Raw genomic sequence first — 13,868 nt, forward strand, 5'->3', positions numbered from 1 at the left:
TCTCAGAACAGGGCAGCACGGCTGGCCCTTAAATGTTCATGTCAATCTCTCATGGGTCAAAGCAGAGGAGATATTGACTTCATCACTACTTGTTTTTGTAAGAAGTGTTAACAAGCTGAATGCACCAAGCTGTCTGTTTTAAACTACTAGCACACAGCTCGGACACCCATGCATACCCCACAAGACATGTCACCAGATGTCTCTTCACAATCCCAAAGTCCAGAGCAGACTATGGGAGGCGCACAGTGCTACATAGAGCCATGACTACATGGAACTCTATGCCACATCAGGTAACCGATCAAGCAGTAGAATCAGATTTAAAAAACAGATAAAAATACAGCATTATTATATATATATATATAGTAGCGGGGACTGTGGAGAGACACAGACACACGCATACACATGATAACACACGCAATCTACGCACACGTACACATGGATTTTGTATTGTAGATATGTGGTAGTAGAATAGTGTCCTGAGGGCACACACTTAATGTGTTGTGAAAAGTGTTATGAAATGTAATGTCATGTAATATATTTTAATTCTATATAGCTGCCTTAATGTTGCTGGACCCCAGGAAGAGTAGCTGCTGCCTTGGCAGCAGCTAATGGAGAGCCTTAATAAATACAAAAAAATACTATAGTCGTGAGTCCGCAAAATCAAGTAAATAGTACTGAACTCATGACAAAATCATGTTTTGACATTGTAGTGGCTATTGATGTTTTGTTTGCTTGTTTTTTTTTGCTTAGTGACTTGTGAAAATCATCTTTTGCAATTTATGTAACTATTCCGTTTTCGGCATGAGAAAAAGTTACGTGCAATCCGGAATCCTTGGGACTTCCCTTCCCTAACCTAACCTTAACCCTTACCCATTTTAAATGTAAACTTCAATGGGGCAGGGATGTCCCAAGGATCCCGGATAGCACGGACCATGAGAAAAGTCCAGCAAGAATTTGCGCATTCAGAAATAAAGATCAGGTCACGTATTAGGAGCCACTCCCTTAAAAAAAAAAAAAAACATGCATTCTGTTATTAACATCTGACTCCAGAATGATCTGTTAATGCAGTCATGTTTCTTAACTTTATATATGACATTTCAGATGTATAGTGCCAACTGTAAAGTTTGGTGGAGAAGGTATAATGTTCTGGGGCTGTTTTTCATGGTTTGGGCTAGGCCTCTTAGTTCCAGTGAAGATACATCTTAACACTACATCATACAATGACATTCTAGACGATTCTGTGCTTCCAACTTTTTGGCAACAGTTTAGAGAAGGCCCTTTCCTGTTTCAGCATGACAATGCCCCTGTGCACAAGGCGAGGTCCATATAGAAATGGTTTGTCGAGATCGGTGTGGAAGAACTTGACTGGCCTGCACAGAGCCCTGACCTCAACCCCATCAAACACCTTTGGGATTAATTGGAACTCCGACTGCGAGCCAGGCCTAATTGCTCAACCTTGGTGCCCGACCTCACAAATGCTTTTTTGGCTGAATGCAAGCAAGTCCCCACAGCAATGTTCCAACATCTAGTGGAAAGCCTTCCCAGAAGAGCGGAGGCTGTTATAGCAGCAAAGGGGGGACCAACTCCATATTAATGCCCATGATTTTTGGAATGAGATGTTTGACGAGCAGGTGTCCACATACTGTTGGTCATGTAGTGTATGTTTTCAAAGTAACTTTAAACACACCTTTATTTCTCTTAAGGGTAGCTTTACTGTAGGTCAACTTCTTTAAGTGACATTGACGATATTGGTAGCAGCTTGGTAAACCTATATTTTACATTTTAGTCATTTAGCAGAGCGATTTACAGGAGCAATTAGGGTTAAGTGCCTTGCTCAAGGGCACATCGACAGATTTTTCACCTAGTCTGCTCTGGGATTAGAACCAGCGACCTTTCGGTTACTGGCACAACGCTCTTAACCACTAAGCTACCTGCCACCCATTTTCAGATTAGCTTTCACAATACTGCGGCTAATAAGCTGTGATTTATTTATTAGCCGATTTTGAATAGGCTAACGTGTAGCAAACTACCAAGCCAGCTAGGCTGGTATGGGCTAGCCTTGCACCCTCTCTTGCCCTTACACATTACATTTACCATCCCAATTCAGATATTATGCCAATGCATAACTATTGATTTTCCTACTAGCTAGTTAGCTAACTGTTTCCAAGTGATTTCATTGTTTCTCTCCTATCTGCAGGCATTATCTACGATGTCATTGTGGAACCACCTAGTGTGGGTTCAATGACCGATGAACATGGGCACCAGCGGCCAGTCGCCTTTTTGGCATACAGGTAAGTACGCAGCCCCTTTCCTTGCCCATTCATGTACGGTAGACTAATGCTAGCGCCTTACCGTCCGTTCACGAACCTATCTGCCTTGCGGGGGGAATATGTTAAGAGGCCTGGCGCTGTGTCTGAATGTTAATACGCCTTGCTTGCGTTACGGTTTTGGAAACATTTGGAACTTTACTTACATATCAGCGCAATTTTTTTTATTCTCAAATACTAAAGAAACGCTTACTGTACACAGTTTTAGCACAGATGCACATGGCTGTGTTTTGAATAACACATGCTTCCGGCTGACGTACAACACTTCTTACCCAGTTGCGCTCCAGTGGAAATTGCCCTGTGCAACTGTGTTGAAATGACATACAGAAAGTGTATTGGTTATATTTGAAAAATATTTTCTTGCTTATATGAAAGTTCACTTCCAAATGTTTCCAAAACCGCATTGCAAGCAAGGATTATTAAAGTTTCTAAATGTTAAAACAGAGCGTTGGGACTGTAGTACACATTGGGCCAGCTGTGGTCCATACGTTTGACTGAGAACCCTTCGACTGTATGCCCCCTTGGGATCTCGAGAGCTACAACTTTCCAAGTGTATGCTTTTTCTGCATTGTCAACGCGTGGGGTTATTATTTACTCCATTCTTTATCATAATGATCTGCATTGTATTGCACAAATTTGAGAGGGGTAGTCAAATAACCACCTTATTTTTTCTCTTTCCTATGAAGAGTGAATGGCCAATACATCATGGAAGGGTTGGCCTCCAGTTTCCTCTTCACCATGGGAGGCTTGGGCTTCATAATCCTGGATCGCTCGAATGCCCCAAACATCCCTAAACTCAACCGCTTCCTCCTGTTGTTCATTGGTTTTGTTAGTGTCCTGCTCAGCTTCTTCATGGCCAGAGTGTTCATGAGAATGAAACTGCCGTAAGTCTACTCTTGTGAAGATTTTCAATGGTGCCTTCAACCCAAAACACATTAAACTCATGTCTGTGGGGTGGGGAGAAATTTGCTACTTTTATGATGGACAGCACAACACAACCCTAGGCCCTTTCCCACCGTACTGCTCCCATTTAATACCATTAAGTTGCTGTGTTTTTTACACATTTATTTGTCTGGTTTAAAGGGGACCTAATCGTCAACACAAGTAACACTCTTAATAGTAACAGATAACATTCATATCCTTTTTTAAATTTGTTAATATTATTGAATATTCAACACATACAATCTACTTGCAGTGAAGCCGCTCAACATTTTACAGTAAACTCTAACAGACTCCCATCCAGAGCGACCCACAGAATCAACCAGGGTCAACGCACTGCTCTAGGGCACGTCGGCAGATCTCCCACAAGGTCAAAAACGTGAACCCGAACCAGCGACCTATCAGCCACCAAAACTGATGGCCCAGAATATTTGATACAATGTTGCAAGTTCGCTAGCACAACCTTCGGGCCGGACCCAGTTGATAGTTGATATGTTTCAAGTTTGTTGCAGACAGGCCATGTGATTTATAGGATATGTATTTTTATCAGGACATTGTCTACCTACAAGCTGCAATGTTTGCATTTGTTGGCTTTATGTAGGCTATTTTTACATAGTTGGCAATGGCAATAGAAGTTACTTTTTTAGGTTTATATCATTTTCATTTAGATTTGGATAGAATTTTGATTAACCACATGACAATGATTTTGAGATATGAAGACCTTATTATAAATTAAATTAAACTGTTTCACGAAAATGTGCATATGGAAACCATAACTGGTGTGCAGATCGGTGGAAATGGTAAGATAAATTGGCGTTCCACATGAGAAAGGTTGCCAACTCCTCGTGTAGCCTATTACCGGCAACTTCAGGAGAGTAATGGCAGAATCTGCGAAAGCCAGCATGAGCGGGAGGAGAATAGTTGGATCAGGTTAAGGTTTTTTTCTTCTGGTTATATTGAGGCATTTGTCTTATTTCATCAAACCATAAGCTTAAAGCATCAGACAAGCTCAATGCATATATAGTAGAGTTTATTAAAACACATAGGGTGTGTCTATACAGTGCATTCAGAAAGTATTCAAACCCCTTGACTTGTTCCACATTTTCTTACATTAGAGCCTTATTCTGAAATGGATTCAATTGTTTTTTCCCCTCATCAATTTACAAACAATACCCCATAATGACAAAGCAAAAACAGGTTTTTAGAATTTTTTGTGAATGTATTGGAAATAAACAACTGATGACATTTGCATAAGTATTCAGACCCTTTACTTGGTACTTTGTTGAAGCACCTTTGGCAGCGATTACAGCCTAGAATATTCTAGAGTATGATGCTACAAGCTTGGCACACCTGTATTTGGTGAGTTTCTCCCATTCTTCTCTGAAGATCCTCTCAAGCTCTATCAGGTTGAATGGGGAGCGTCGCTGCACAGCTACTTTCAGATCTCTCCAGAGATGTTCGATTGGGTTCAAGTCCGGGCTCTGGCTGGGCCAGTCAAGGACATTCAGAGACTTGTCCCGAAGCCACTCCTGCGATGTCTTGGCTGTGTGCTTAGGGCTGCTGAAAGGTGAACCTTCACCCCAGTCTGAGGTCCTAAGCGCTCTGGAGCAGGTTTTCATCAAGTACTCTGTACTTTGCTCCGTTCATCTTTCCCTCGATCCTAACTAGTTTCCCAGTCCCTGCCGCTGAAAAACATCCCCACAGCATGATGCTGCCACCACCATGCTTCACCGTAGGGATGGTGCCAGGTTTCCTCCAGACGTGATGCTTGGCATTCAGGCCAAAGAGTTCAATCTTGGTTTCATCAGACTTGTTTCTCATGGTCTGAGAGTCCTTTAGGTCAGGCAGCCAACTCTAAGAAGAGTCTTGGTGGTTCCAAACTTCTTCCATTTAAGTATGATGGAGGCCACTGTATTCTTGGGGACCTTCAATGCTGGAGAAATTTTTTGGTACCCTTCCCCAGATCTGTGCCTCGACACAATCCTGTCTCTGAGCTCTACAGACACTTCCTTCGACCTCATGGCTTGATTTTTGCTCTGACATGCACTGTCAACCGTGATTATTGCATTATAATGGATGTAACTTTTGTTGACAATTTCGATACCTTTTGGAAATAAAACATTTTATAAGGAGTATGGGATCCACCCAAATCATTTGGGTTCCTGGATCCTTTCACAGCATTATAAGGCTACGTTGAGACAATGACTTGTCAATGACCCAAGCCCAGCTCAGCTAATCCCTACCATTGTGACGCAGAGTTGTCAAAATGCTTCAGCAAATGTACATTACACCAGGGGCTTCGGTAGACACAATATAAGTAACCTAATTTATGTCCCTCTAACTGCCCTGAATGCCTCTGCTGATCCTACAGCTATTGTATGCAGTAATCATGTGCCTAAGAACCAGGTTTATACTGTTAGCACTGAACCGGTGTACCCGAGGAGGATGGCCACTGTATGCAGCTCACCCTGCACTAACATAAAGAACATGACCACATCTACTGCTGCTACGCTTCCCAGTAAAGCAATAAAAACAAGTAAGCATCCCAGAAGAAAAGTGCTCAAAATAGCCCACGTTAACAATATGTAGCTTAAGAAACAAGGTTCATGAAATCAATGATTTGCTAGTAACAGATTACATTAATATTCTGACTGTCTCTGAAACTCACTTAGACAATACCTTTGATGATACAGTGGTAGCAATACAAGGTTATAACATTTACAGAAAATATAGAAATGCCAATGGTGGAGGTGTTGCTGTTTATATACAGAACCACATTCCTGTGAAGATTAAAGATGATCTCATGTTAAATACTGTTGAAATAATATGGCTACAGGTTCATCTGCCTCACCTAAAGCCAATTTTGGTGGGAAGCTGCTATAGACCACCAAGTGCTAACACTCAGTATCTGGATAACATGTGTGAAATGTTTGATAATGTATGTGATATCAATAGAGGTATACTTTCTGGGTGATTTTTAAATATTGACTGGCTGTCATCAGGCTGCCCACTCAAGAGAGCGCTTCAAACTGTAACCAGTTCCAGCAACCTGGTTCAGGTTATCAGTCAACCTACCAGGGTAGTTACAAACAGTACAGGAATTAAATCATCAACATGTATTGATCATATCTTTACTAATGCTGCAGATATTTGTTTCAAAGCAGTATCCAAATCAATTGGATGTAGTGATCACAATATAGTAGCCATATCTAGGAAAACCAAAGTTCAAAAGGCTGGGCCTAATATTGTGTATAAGAGGTCATACAATATGTTTTGTAGTGATTCCTATGTTGTTGATGTAAATAATATATATTGGTCCGTGGTGTGTAATGAGGAGCAAACAGACACTGCACTTGACACATTTATGAAATTGCTTATTCCAGTTACTAATAAGCATGCACCCATTAAGAAAATGACTGTAAAAACTTTTAAATCCCCGTGGATTGATGAGGAATTGAAAAATTGTATGGTTGAGAGGGATGAGGCAAAAGGAATGGCAAATAAGTCTGGCTGCACAACCGATTGGCAAACGTACTGCAAATTGAGAAATCATGTGACTAAACTGAATAAAAAGAAGAAACTACACTATGAAACTAAGATAAATGACAAAGAATCATAGTTAAAATCTTTGGAGCACCTTAAATGAAATTTAGGGAAAAAAGGCAAACTCGGCTCCATCATTCATTGAATCAGATGGCTCATTCATCACAAAACCAACTGATATTGCCAACTACTTTAATGATTTTTTCATTGCAAGATTAGCACACTTAGGCATGACATGCCAGCAGCAATTGCTGACACTACACATCCAAGTATATCTGACCAAATTATGAAAGACAAGCATTGTAATTTTGAATTCCGTAAAGTGAGTGTGGAAGAGGTGAACAAATGGTTGTCTATCAACAATGACAAGCCACCAGGGTCTGACAACTTGGATGGAAAATTACTGAGGATAATAGTGGACGATATTGCCACTCCTATTTGCCATATTTTCAATTTAAGCCTACTAGAATGTGTATGCCCCCAGGCTTGGAGGGAAGCAAAAGTCATTCCGGTACCTAAAAATAGTAAAGCCCCCTTTACTGGCTCAAATAGCCGACCAATTAGCCTGTTACCAAGCCATAGTAAACTATTGGAAAAAATGGTGTTTGACCAGATACAATGCTATTTTACAGAAAAACATTTGACAACAAACTTTCAGCATGCTTATAGAAAAGGACATTCAACAAGCACAGCACTTACACAAATGACTGATGATTGGCTGAGAGAAATTGATGATAAAAAGATTGTAGGGGCTGTTTTGTTAGACTTCAGTGCAGCTTTTGACATTATCGATCATAGTCTGCTGCTGGAAAAACGTATGTGTTATGGCTTTACTCCACGTGTTATATTGTGGATACAATGTTACCTGTCTAACAGAACACAGAGGGTGTTCTTTAATGAAAGCCTCTCGAACATAATCCAGGTAGAATCAGGAATTCCCCAGGGCAGCTGTCTAGGCCCATTTTACTTTTTTCATTCTTTACTAATGACATGCCACTGGCTTTGAGTAAAGCCAGAGGGTCTATGTATGCGGATGACTCAACACTATACATGTCAGCTACTACAGCGACTGAAATGACTGCAACACTTAACAAAGAGTTGCAGTTAGTTTCAGAGTCGGTGGCAAGGAATAAGTTAGTCCTAAATATTTCTACAACTAAAAGCATTGTATTTGGGACAAATCATTGACTAAACCTCAACAAAATCTTGTAATAAATAATGTGGAAATTGAGCAAGTTGAGGTGACTAAACTGCTTGGATTAACCCTGGATTGTAAACTGTCATGGTCAAAACATATTGATACAACAGTACCTAAAATAGGGAGAATTACGTCCATAATAAAGCGCTGCTCTACCTTCTTAACAGCGCTATCAACAAGGCAGGTCCTACAGGCACTCGTTTTGTCACACCTGGACTACTGTTCAGTCATGTGGTCAGGTGCCACAAAACAGGATTTAGGAAAATTGCAATTGGCTCAGAACAGGGCAGCACGGCTGGCCCTTAGATGTACACAGAGAGCTAACATTAGTAATATGCATGTCGATCTCTCCTGGCTCAAAGTGGAGGAGAGATGGACTTCATCACTACTTGTGTTTATGAGAGGTGTTGACATGTTGGGTGCACCGAGCTGTCTGTAGACTTGACATAAATATTACATCTAAATGTATATACACTGAACAAAAATATAAACACAACAATTTAGAAGATTTTACTGAGTTACAGTTCATATAGTTCTGCCTTCACCACATTGTCTGTGTGGGTGGACCATTTCAGATTGTCAGTGATGTGGAACTTGAAGCTTTTCACCTTCTCCTGTCGATGTGCTCCCTCTGCTGTCTCCTGAAGTCCAAACACCACACTTTAAAGTAGATTATAACAGACTTTAAAGTTTGAATCCGTAGTGGTGAAACTTCCACGTCCGGTTGCGGACAACAAAGACGTTACTTCAAACACAGTTTATTTTTCGTTGGACATCATTGCACGCGTGATAGAACAGCAGAGTATGTACCGTACTACGAATTTTTTGTACCGTGATGCTGATGCTGCTCTCCACTGTCTTAAACAAAACAAAGATAACAAATGCTCCTGGGGGCAGCCAGTGGCGCCGTTTCCCCTAATGTGGATCTCAGCTTTAAAGGGATAGTGTGAGATTTTGGCAATTAAGCCCTTTTTCTACTTCGTCAGAGAAACTCATGGATACCATTTCTATGTCTCTGCGTGCAGCTTGAACCTGGTTTTGCGATCGATTGCTAACTAGCGTTTAGCGCAATGACTGGAAGTGTTCAGGATCAGCTAGCATGCTAACTGATCCCAAAGACGTCCAGTCATTGCGCTAAAAGGATACCATTGTAATATCATTTGGGCCGAAACCTAAAACTATCAAATACAGAAGTATGCAGAATATAGGCCTATATCTTAAAAACCTGTCGATTTTATGGTTGCATTTTGAGTGAAACATCCCCCGTCAAGGCACTGAGTGGTGGTATGTCATCAGAATTAGAGCTGTCATTTGCGTGTTGTAAGTTGCATTAGCAGAATGTGATGCTCATATTTAAGGTCTATGATATTAGTCAGCTATTTACCTGAACTGCAGACAAATGTGTCAAGTGTTGTGTAGAGGGGTCTACCTTTCTATTTTGACTGTACATATGTTGGAAGCCTACTCTAATCTGTCTCTACCTTTCCTTGATATTTCTCCTCAGTGGGTACCTCATGGGTTGAAGATGGACACAACACATTACCAAGACGAAAACAGAATGGTGGACTGACAAAGATTTAAGCTTCAATTGATTTAAGACCTATGATAATACAGATAAAAAATTGCAAATGAAGAATTGACTAACATCCATCCCTGGCAATAAGCCTTTGACCATGTTTGAGTGATGTATTAAGTGTCACAGGGTGCATCTCAATAGTCAAGAGACTTCCTATCCTCGTCTCCTTTCCTTCCACTGCACTGAATGGTGCGATAGGATAGCAATACAGCCTGTAAGGGAATTCTGTCTTCAGTTCAGTAATGCAGATGGCGAGAAGATGTGGAGATAAAGTCACTATAGACTGTTGAGATGCACCCATTGGAAGGAGGGACACGTTTGTGCATAAATTTTTGTAACAAAGGGGTTGAATACTTATTGAATCAAAACATTTCATCTTTTCAATTTTAATACATTTTTAAACATTTCAAAAACACTTTGACTTTGACAAACACATATTTTATATGCAAGAAATGGAGTAAAAAATCTGAATGAGCAGTACATTTGAGGGTTGTTGGGGTTATCGATAAGTAATGTTTTGTAGACTATGCTATCTTCTTAAATGCCTTCAAACATGTCAATGTTGTGTTTCATTTAGGAACTGAAATAAATGTTATTTCCAGAAGGTTTGTCATTCTCTAATCATGCATTCTAATATACTAGTAACATCCTTCTTCTTACTTAAATGGATTATCCGGTACTTTTGTATACTTTTTAGCCAGTAGTACTGAAAGTAGCGTTCACAAGCCAAAAGTGGACCCCGAAAATTGTGCACTACGTCATTGCTCTCTCTCTGCTGTGTGTGCATCTTGCAAGCTGTCACTCATATGACGAGGGGCTGAAGCTACTTGGTTGAACTCAAATTGCTAATGGGCCGGCCCATGTGGGGTACAATGTAGGGAAAATGGCACAGCACAGCTTCCAGAAAAACTGTTGCTTTTAAACTAGGGATTTTGTGGCTAATTGAGGTAAGATTGTAGTTCTCAGGGGTTAAAGTTCTCCGTCACTGCGTTGGATTTCCGTCATATGGGTGACTCATTTCACTCGAGGTTACGCTTGCACGTCTAAAACCAGACAAAATATTTAGAAATGATAATGGAGCTATACATTTTCAAACAACTGCCCTTTTTAATGGCCCGCAAACTGATCATGGCAAACAAATCTGTCATTCGGGGCCTCCCGAGTGGCACATCGGTCTAAGGCACTGCATCGCAGTGTTTGAGGCGTCACTACAGACCCGGGTTCGATCCAAGGCTGTGTCACAACCGGCCGTGACCGGGAGTCCCACAGGGTGGCGCACAATTGGCCCAGCGTCGTCCGGGTTAGGGGAGGGATTGGCCGGGAGGGCTTTAGTTGGCTCATCGCGCTATAGCGACTCCCTGTGGCGGGCCGGGTGCAGGCTGACTTCGGTCGTCAGTTGAACGGTGTTTCCTCCGACACATTGGTGCAGCTGGCTTCCGGGTTAAGCGGGTGGGTGTTAAAAAGCGTGGTTTCGGAGGACACATTACTCGACCTTCGCCTCTCCCGAGCCCGTTGGGGAGATGCAGCGATGAGAAACAATCGCAATTGGATATCACGAAAAAGGCGATAAAATACAAAAAATAATAATAAATAAATACAAATCTGTCATTGGAAATCCCGATGTGGCCCTCGAGCTAAAAAGTTTTCCAGGCGATCTGAGATCGACTTAAGTTTCAGTCATGGGATGTTTTTTGGCTTTAACCCCTGAATTTTGCTCATAGATTACGCAAGTATGAACTACACATTGACAAATCCAGCCCAAAGTGGGAGGTTTAAAAAATACTTAGTTGTCGCCAAAGTTCCAGAGCTTGTTTTTAATAGATCCACCAGAAACCTACACATCTTTGTTTACCAAGTGCCATGTCCATGTCTTGTTAACATCTTACAGTACTTATTGACAATTGAACTCAAAAGTTCCTGATAGCCATTCCATTCCTGATAGCACAGGTGGGATTGCAAATGTTCATAAACGTGCTAACAGAACCGCCTTTGTACGAGCCAAAATGGTTCGTACAACATCCTCAGTTCCATGTTAAACTACATATTTTGGCAGTGATATCAATAGCAGGGGTTGGAACAAAAGTTCCGGAAAAGAATGAAACCCTTATTTTAAAAGCATTTGAACCGGTTAATAACGTTATTTTACATGCCGGGCATTTTTTTCCAGTCCCACAAAAATCGCAACAAAGCGCCTATGCAAAGCCCTCATTCTGTCACTCAGAAACATATTTCAGTGTCTGCCTGCCAGCTGGAAATCTTTGTCTGTGTGAGTGTAGGCTACCTGCCCCTCCCCTTCCGAATAATAGGTTACTGTAGCCTACTGACGACGTTTCAAGCGTGATTCAGAAATTAGGGAGTGTCACACCTTCTCCCGCCCGCAACGTTGCCGGTTTACTGATGATCGGTCCTGCCAACCCATCATTACGCACACCTGACAACCATCATTACGCACACCTGCGCCCCATCATTATGAACACCCGGACTTCAACACTCACCTGATTACTCATCAGGCAGTATTAGTTCTGTTTTCTTGTCCAGACGCTTCTCTTCTTTTGTATCTCTACATGTTCGTTATTATTAAACTCTGCACCTACTTCCTGTGTCTCCGTTACAGAGAGATTTTTAATTAGAGAAGAATGGATTAACTTTTTCAATGCTAGTTAAGGATACTATAGTTATGTTTCACACTGGAGTTATTAAAAAGGTAAGACGTGTTTTTAATTCTAGCTAGTTAAGCCACCTCTCGAAGTTCAAAGACGTTCATAGTTCCTCCATAGAAGCCACTCTTCCGTGGGTATAATTTTGTGTGCCAAACTCCAATAATGCATGTCATAACAAGATGCCCAGTTATTCAAGCCAAGACTCCTCCTCCACCCTCTCTTGATCTCTCACCAACCGCAAAATATCAGTCGCATCTCACGCCCTACACATGTCTGTCCATAGTGACTGGCAGCACAGTGTGTTTGTCTTTCATTATAATTAAACCATGCGCAAAATACAATTTGCTCTTAACTACTTTCCTATAAAAATGAAATGGTTTACCCGCAAGCTGCTCTATCCTCACTGATTGAAGTAATTTAATGCCAAGCTAAATGTTAAAAAACTAATCGATTTCAGAGGTTGAAAAATTTACAGAAAAGTACATTTTTTGGGGTTCGAACCAGTTCAGAACTTGCTGGTCGAAACAGTGGAACGAAACGAAAAAACGAATGGTTCTGTTCAGAACGTAATGATTGGAAAATAATTTAGGTTCCAACCCCTGATTATATATAAATATTTTTTTATCCCTTATTTTAAACCGGTAAGTTGACTGAGAACACATTCTCATTTACAGCAACGACCTGGGGAATAGTTACAGTGGAGAGGAGGGGGGATGATTGAGCCAATTGGAAGCTTAGGATGAATCCTCTAGGTGGCCATGAAGGTATGAGGGCCAGATTGGGAATTTAACCAGGACACCGGGGTTAACACCCCTACTCTTACGATAAGTGCCATGTGATCTTTAGTGACCACAGAGAGTGAGGTCACCTGTTTAACATCCCATCTGAAACACTGCACTCTACACAGGTCAATGTCCCCAATCTCTGCCCTGGGCCATCTGGATATTTTTTTTTAGATCAGAGGAAAGGGTGCCTCCTACTGGCCCTCCAACACCACTTCCAGCAGCATCTGGTCTCCTGTCCAGGGACCAACCCTGCTTAGCTTCAGAGGCAAGCCAGCAGTGAGATGCAGGGTGGTAATCATTTAAATGTGCATTATACAATTACCCTTAATGTGTATGATATATAGGGAAATAAGGATTGGCGTGTTCAACTATATACTCATACAGAAATCTGTGACTAAGGTTGTATGGGGAAAAACCTACATTCACTAAAGGTAGTCTTTACTTAATTTTCAGCAGCAAATCATATCACTCATTTCTGTATGTAATATTTGTAGTAGTAGGAATACAATTCACAGTGGAAAACATTAAAGCTAAAAAATATATATCTTCAGTGTATCAGGATCTTTCTGTTCAGAGATTGGAAACTTATTTTTTCCCCCTCTATATAATTTTATGTTTAAGGTGTTTTGATTGATGATTATTTTAACACAGGGTGCCATTGAAAATGAGACCCTGGTCTAAATTTGGGTTCTCTGTATAAATAAAGGTTAAATAAATAAAGTATTACCAAATATTATAAAATGTGAGGTAATATTGAATCCAAACTGAATTCATGCTAGTGAAACAGTGTGAATTCCATTTGGATCCCAGGCATGTTGAAATAAGTGCATGGAGAAGATA

At 41.0% G+C, this 13,868-nt stretch overlaps 1 protein-coding gene across 2 annotated transcripts in view; it reads left to right on the plus strand.

The window, feature by feature from the left end:
- The window catches only part of LOC121554151 (oligosaccharyltransferase complex subunit ostc), a 28,880-nt gene extending 18,693 nt beyond the window's left edge, over positions 1 to 10,187 (plus strand). For both annotated transcript variants that reach the window (XM_041867614.2, XM_041867615.2), the window contains exons 2-4: positions 2,198 to 2,291; positions 3,014 to 3,211; positions 9,512 to 10,187. In XM_041867614.2, coding sequence (XP_041723548.1) covers positions 2,198 to 2,291; positions 3,014 to 3,211; positions 9,512 to 9,530 — 311 coding nt within the window. In that variant the 3' untranslated portion in view covers positions 9,531 to 10,187. The remainder of the gene's footprint in view (positions 1 to 2,197; positions 2,292 to 3,013; positions 3,212 to 9,511) is intronic.
- The last annotated feature ends 3,681 nt before the right edge of the window (positions 10,188 to 13,868 follow it).

This window comes from Coregonus clupeaformis, unplaced genomic scaffold (assembly GCF_020615455.1).
Source record: "Coregonus clupeaformis isolate EN_2021a unplaced genomic scaffold, ASM2061545v1 scaf0003, whole genome shotgun sequence".
NCBI classification, from domain to species: Eukaryota; Metazoa; Chordata; class Actinopteri; order Salmoniformes; family Salmonidae; genus Coregonus; species Coregonus clupeaformis.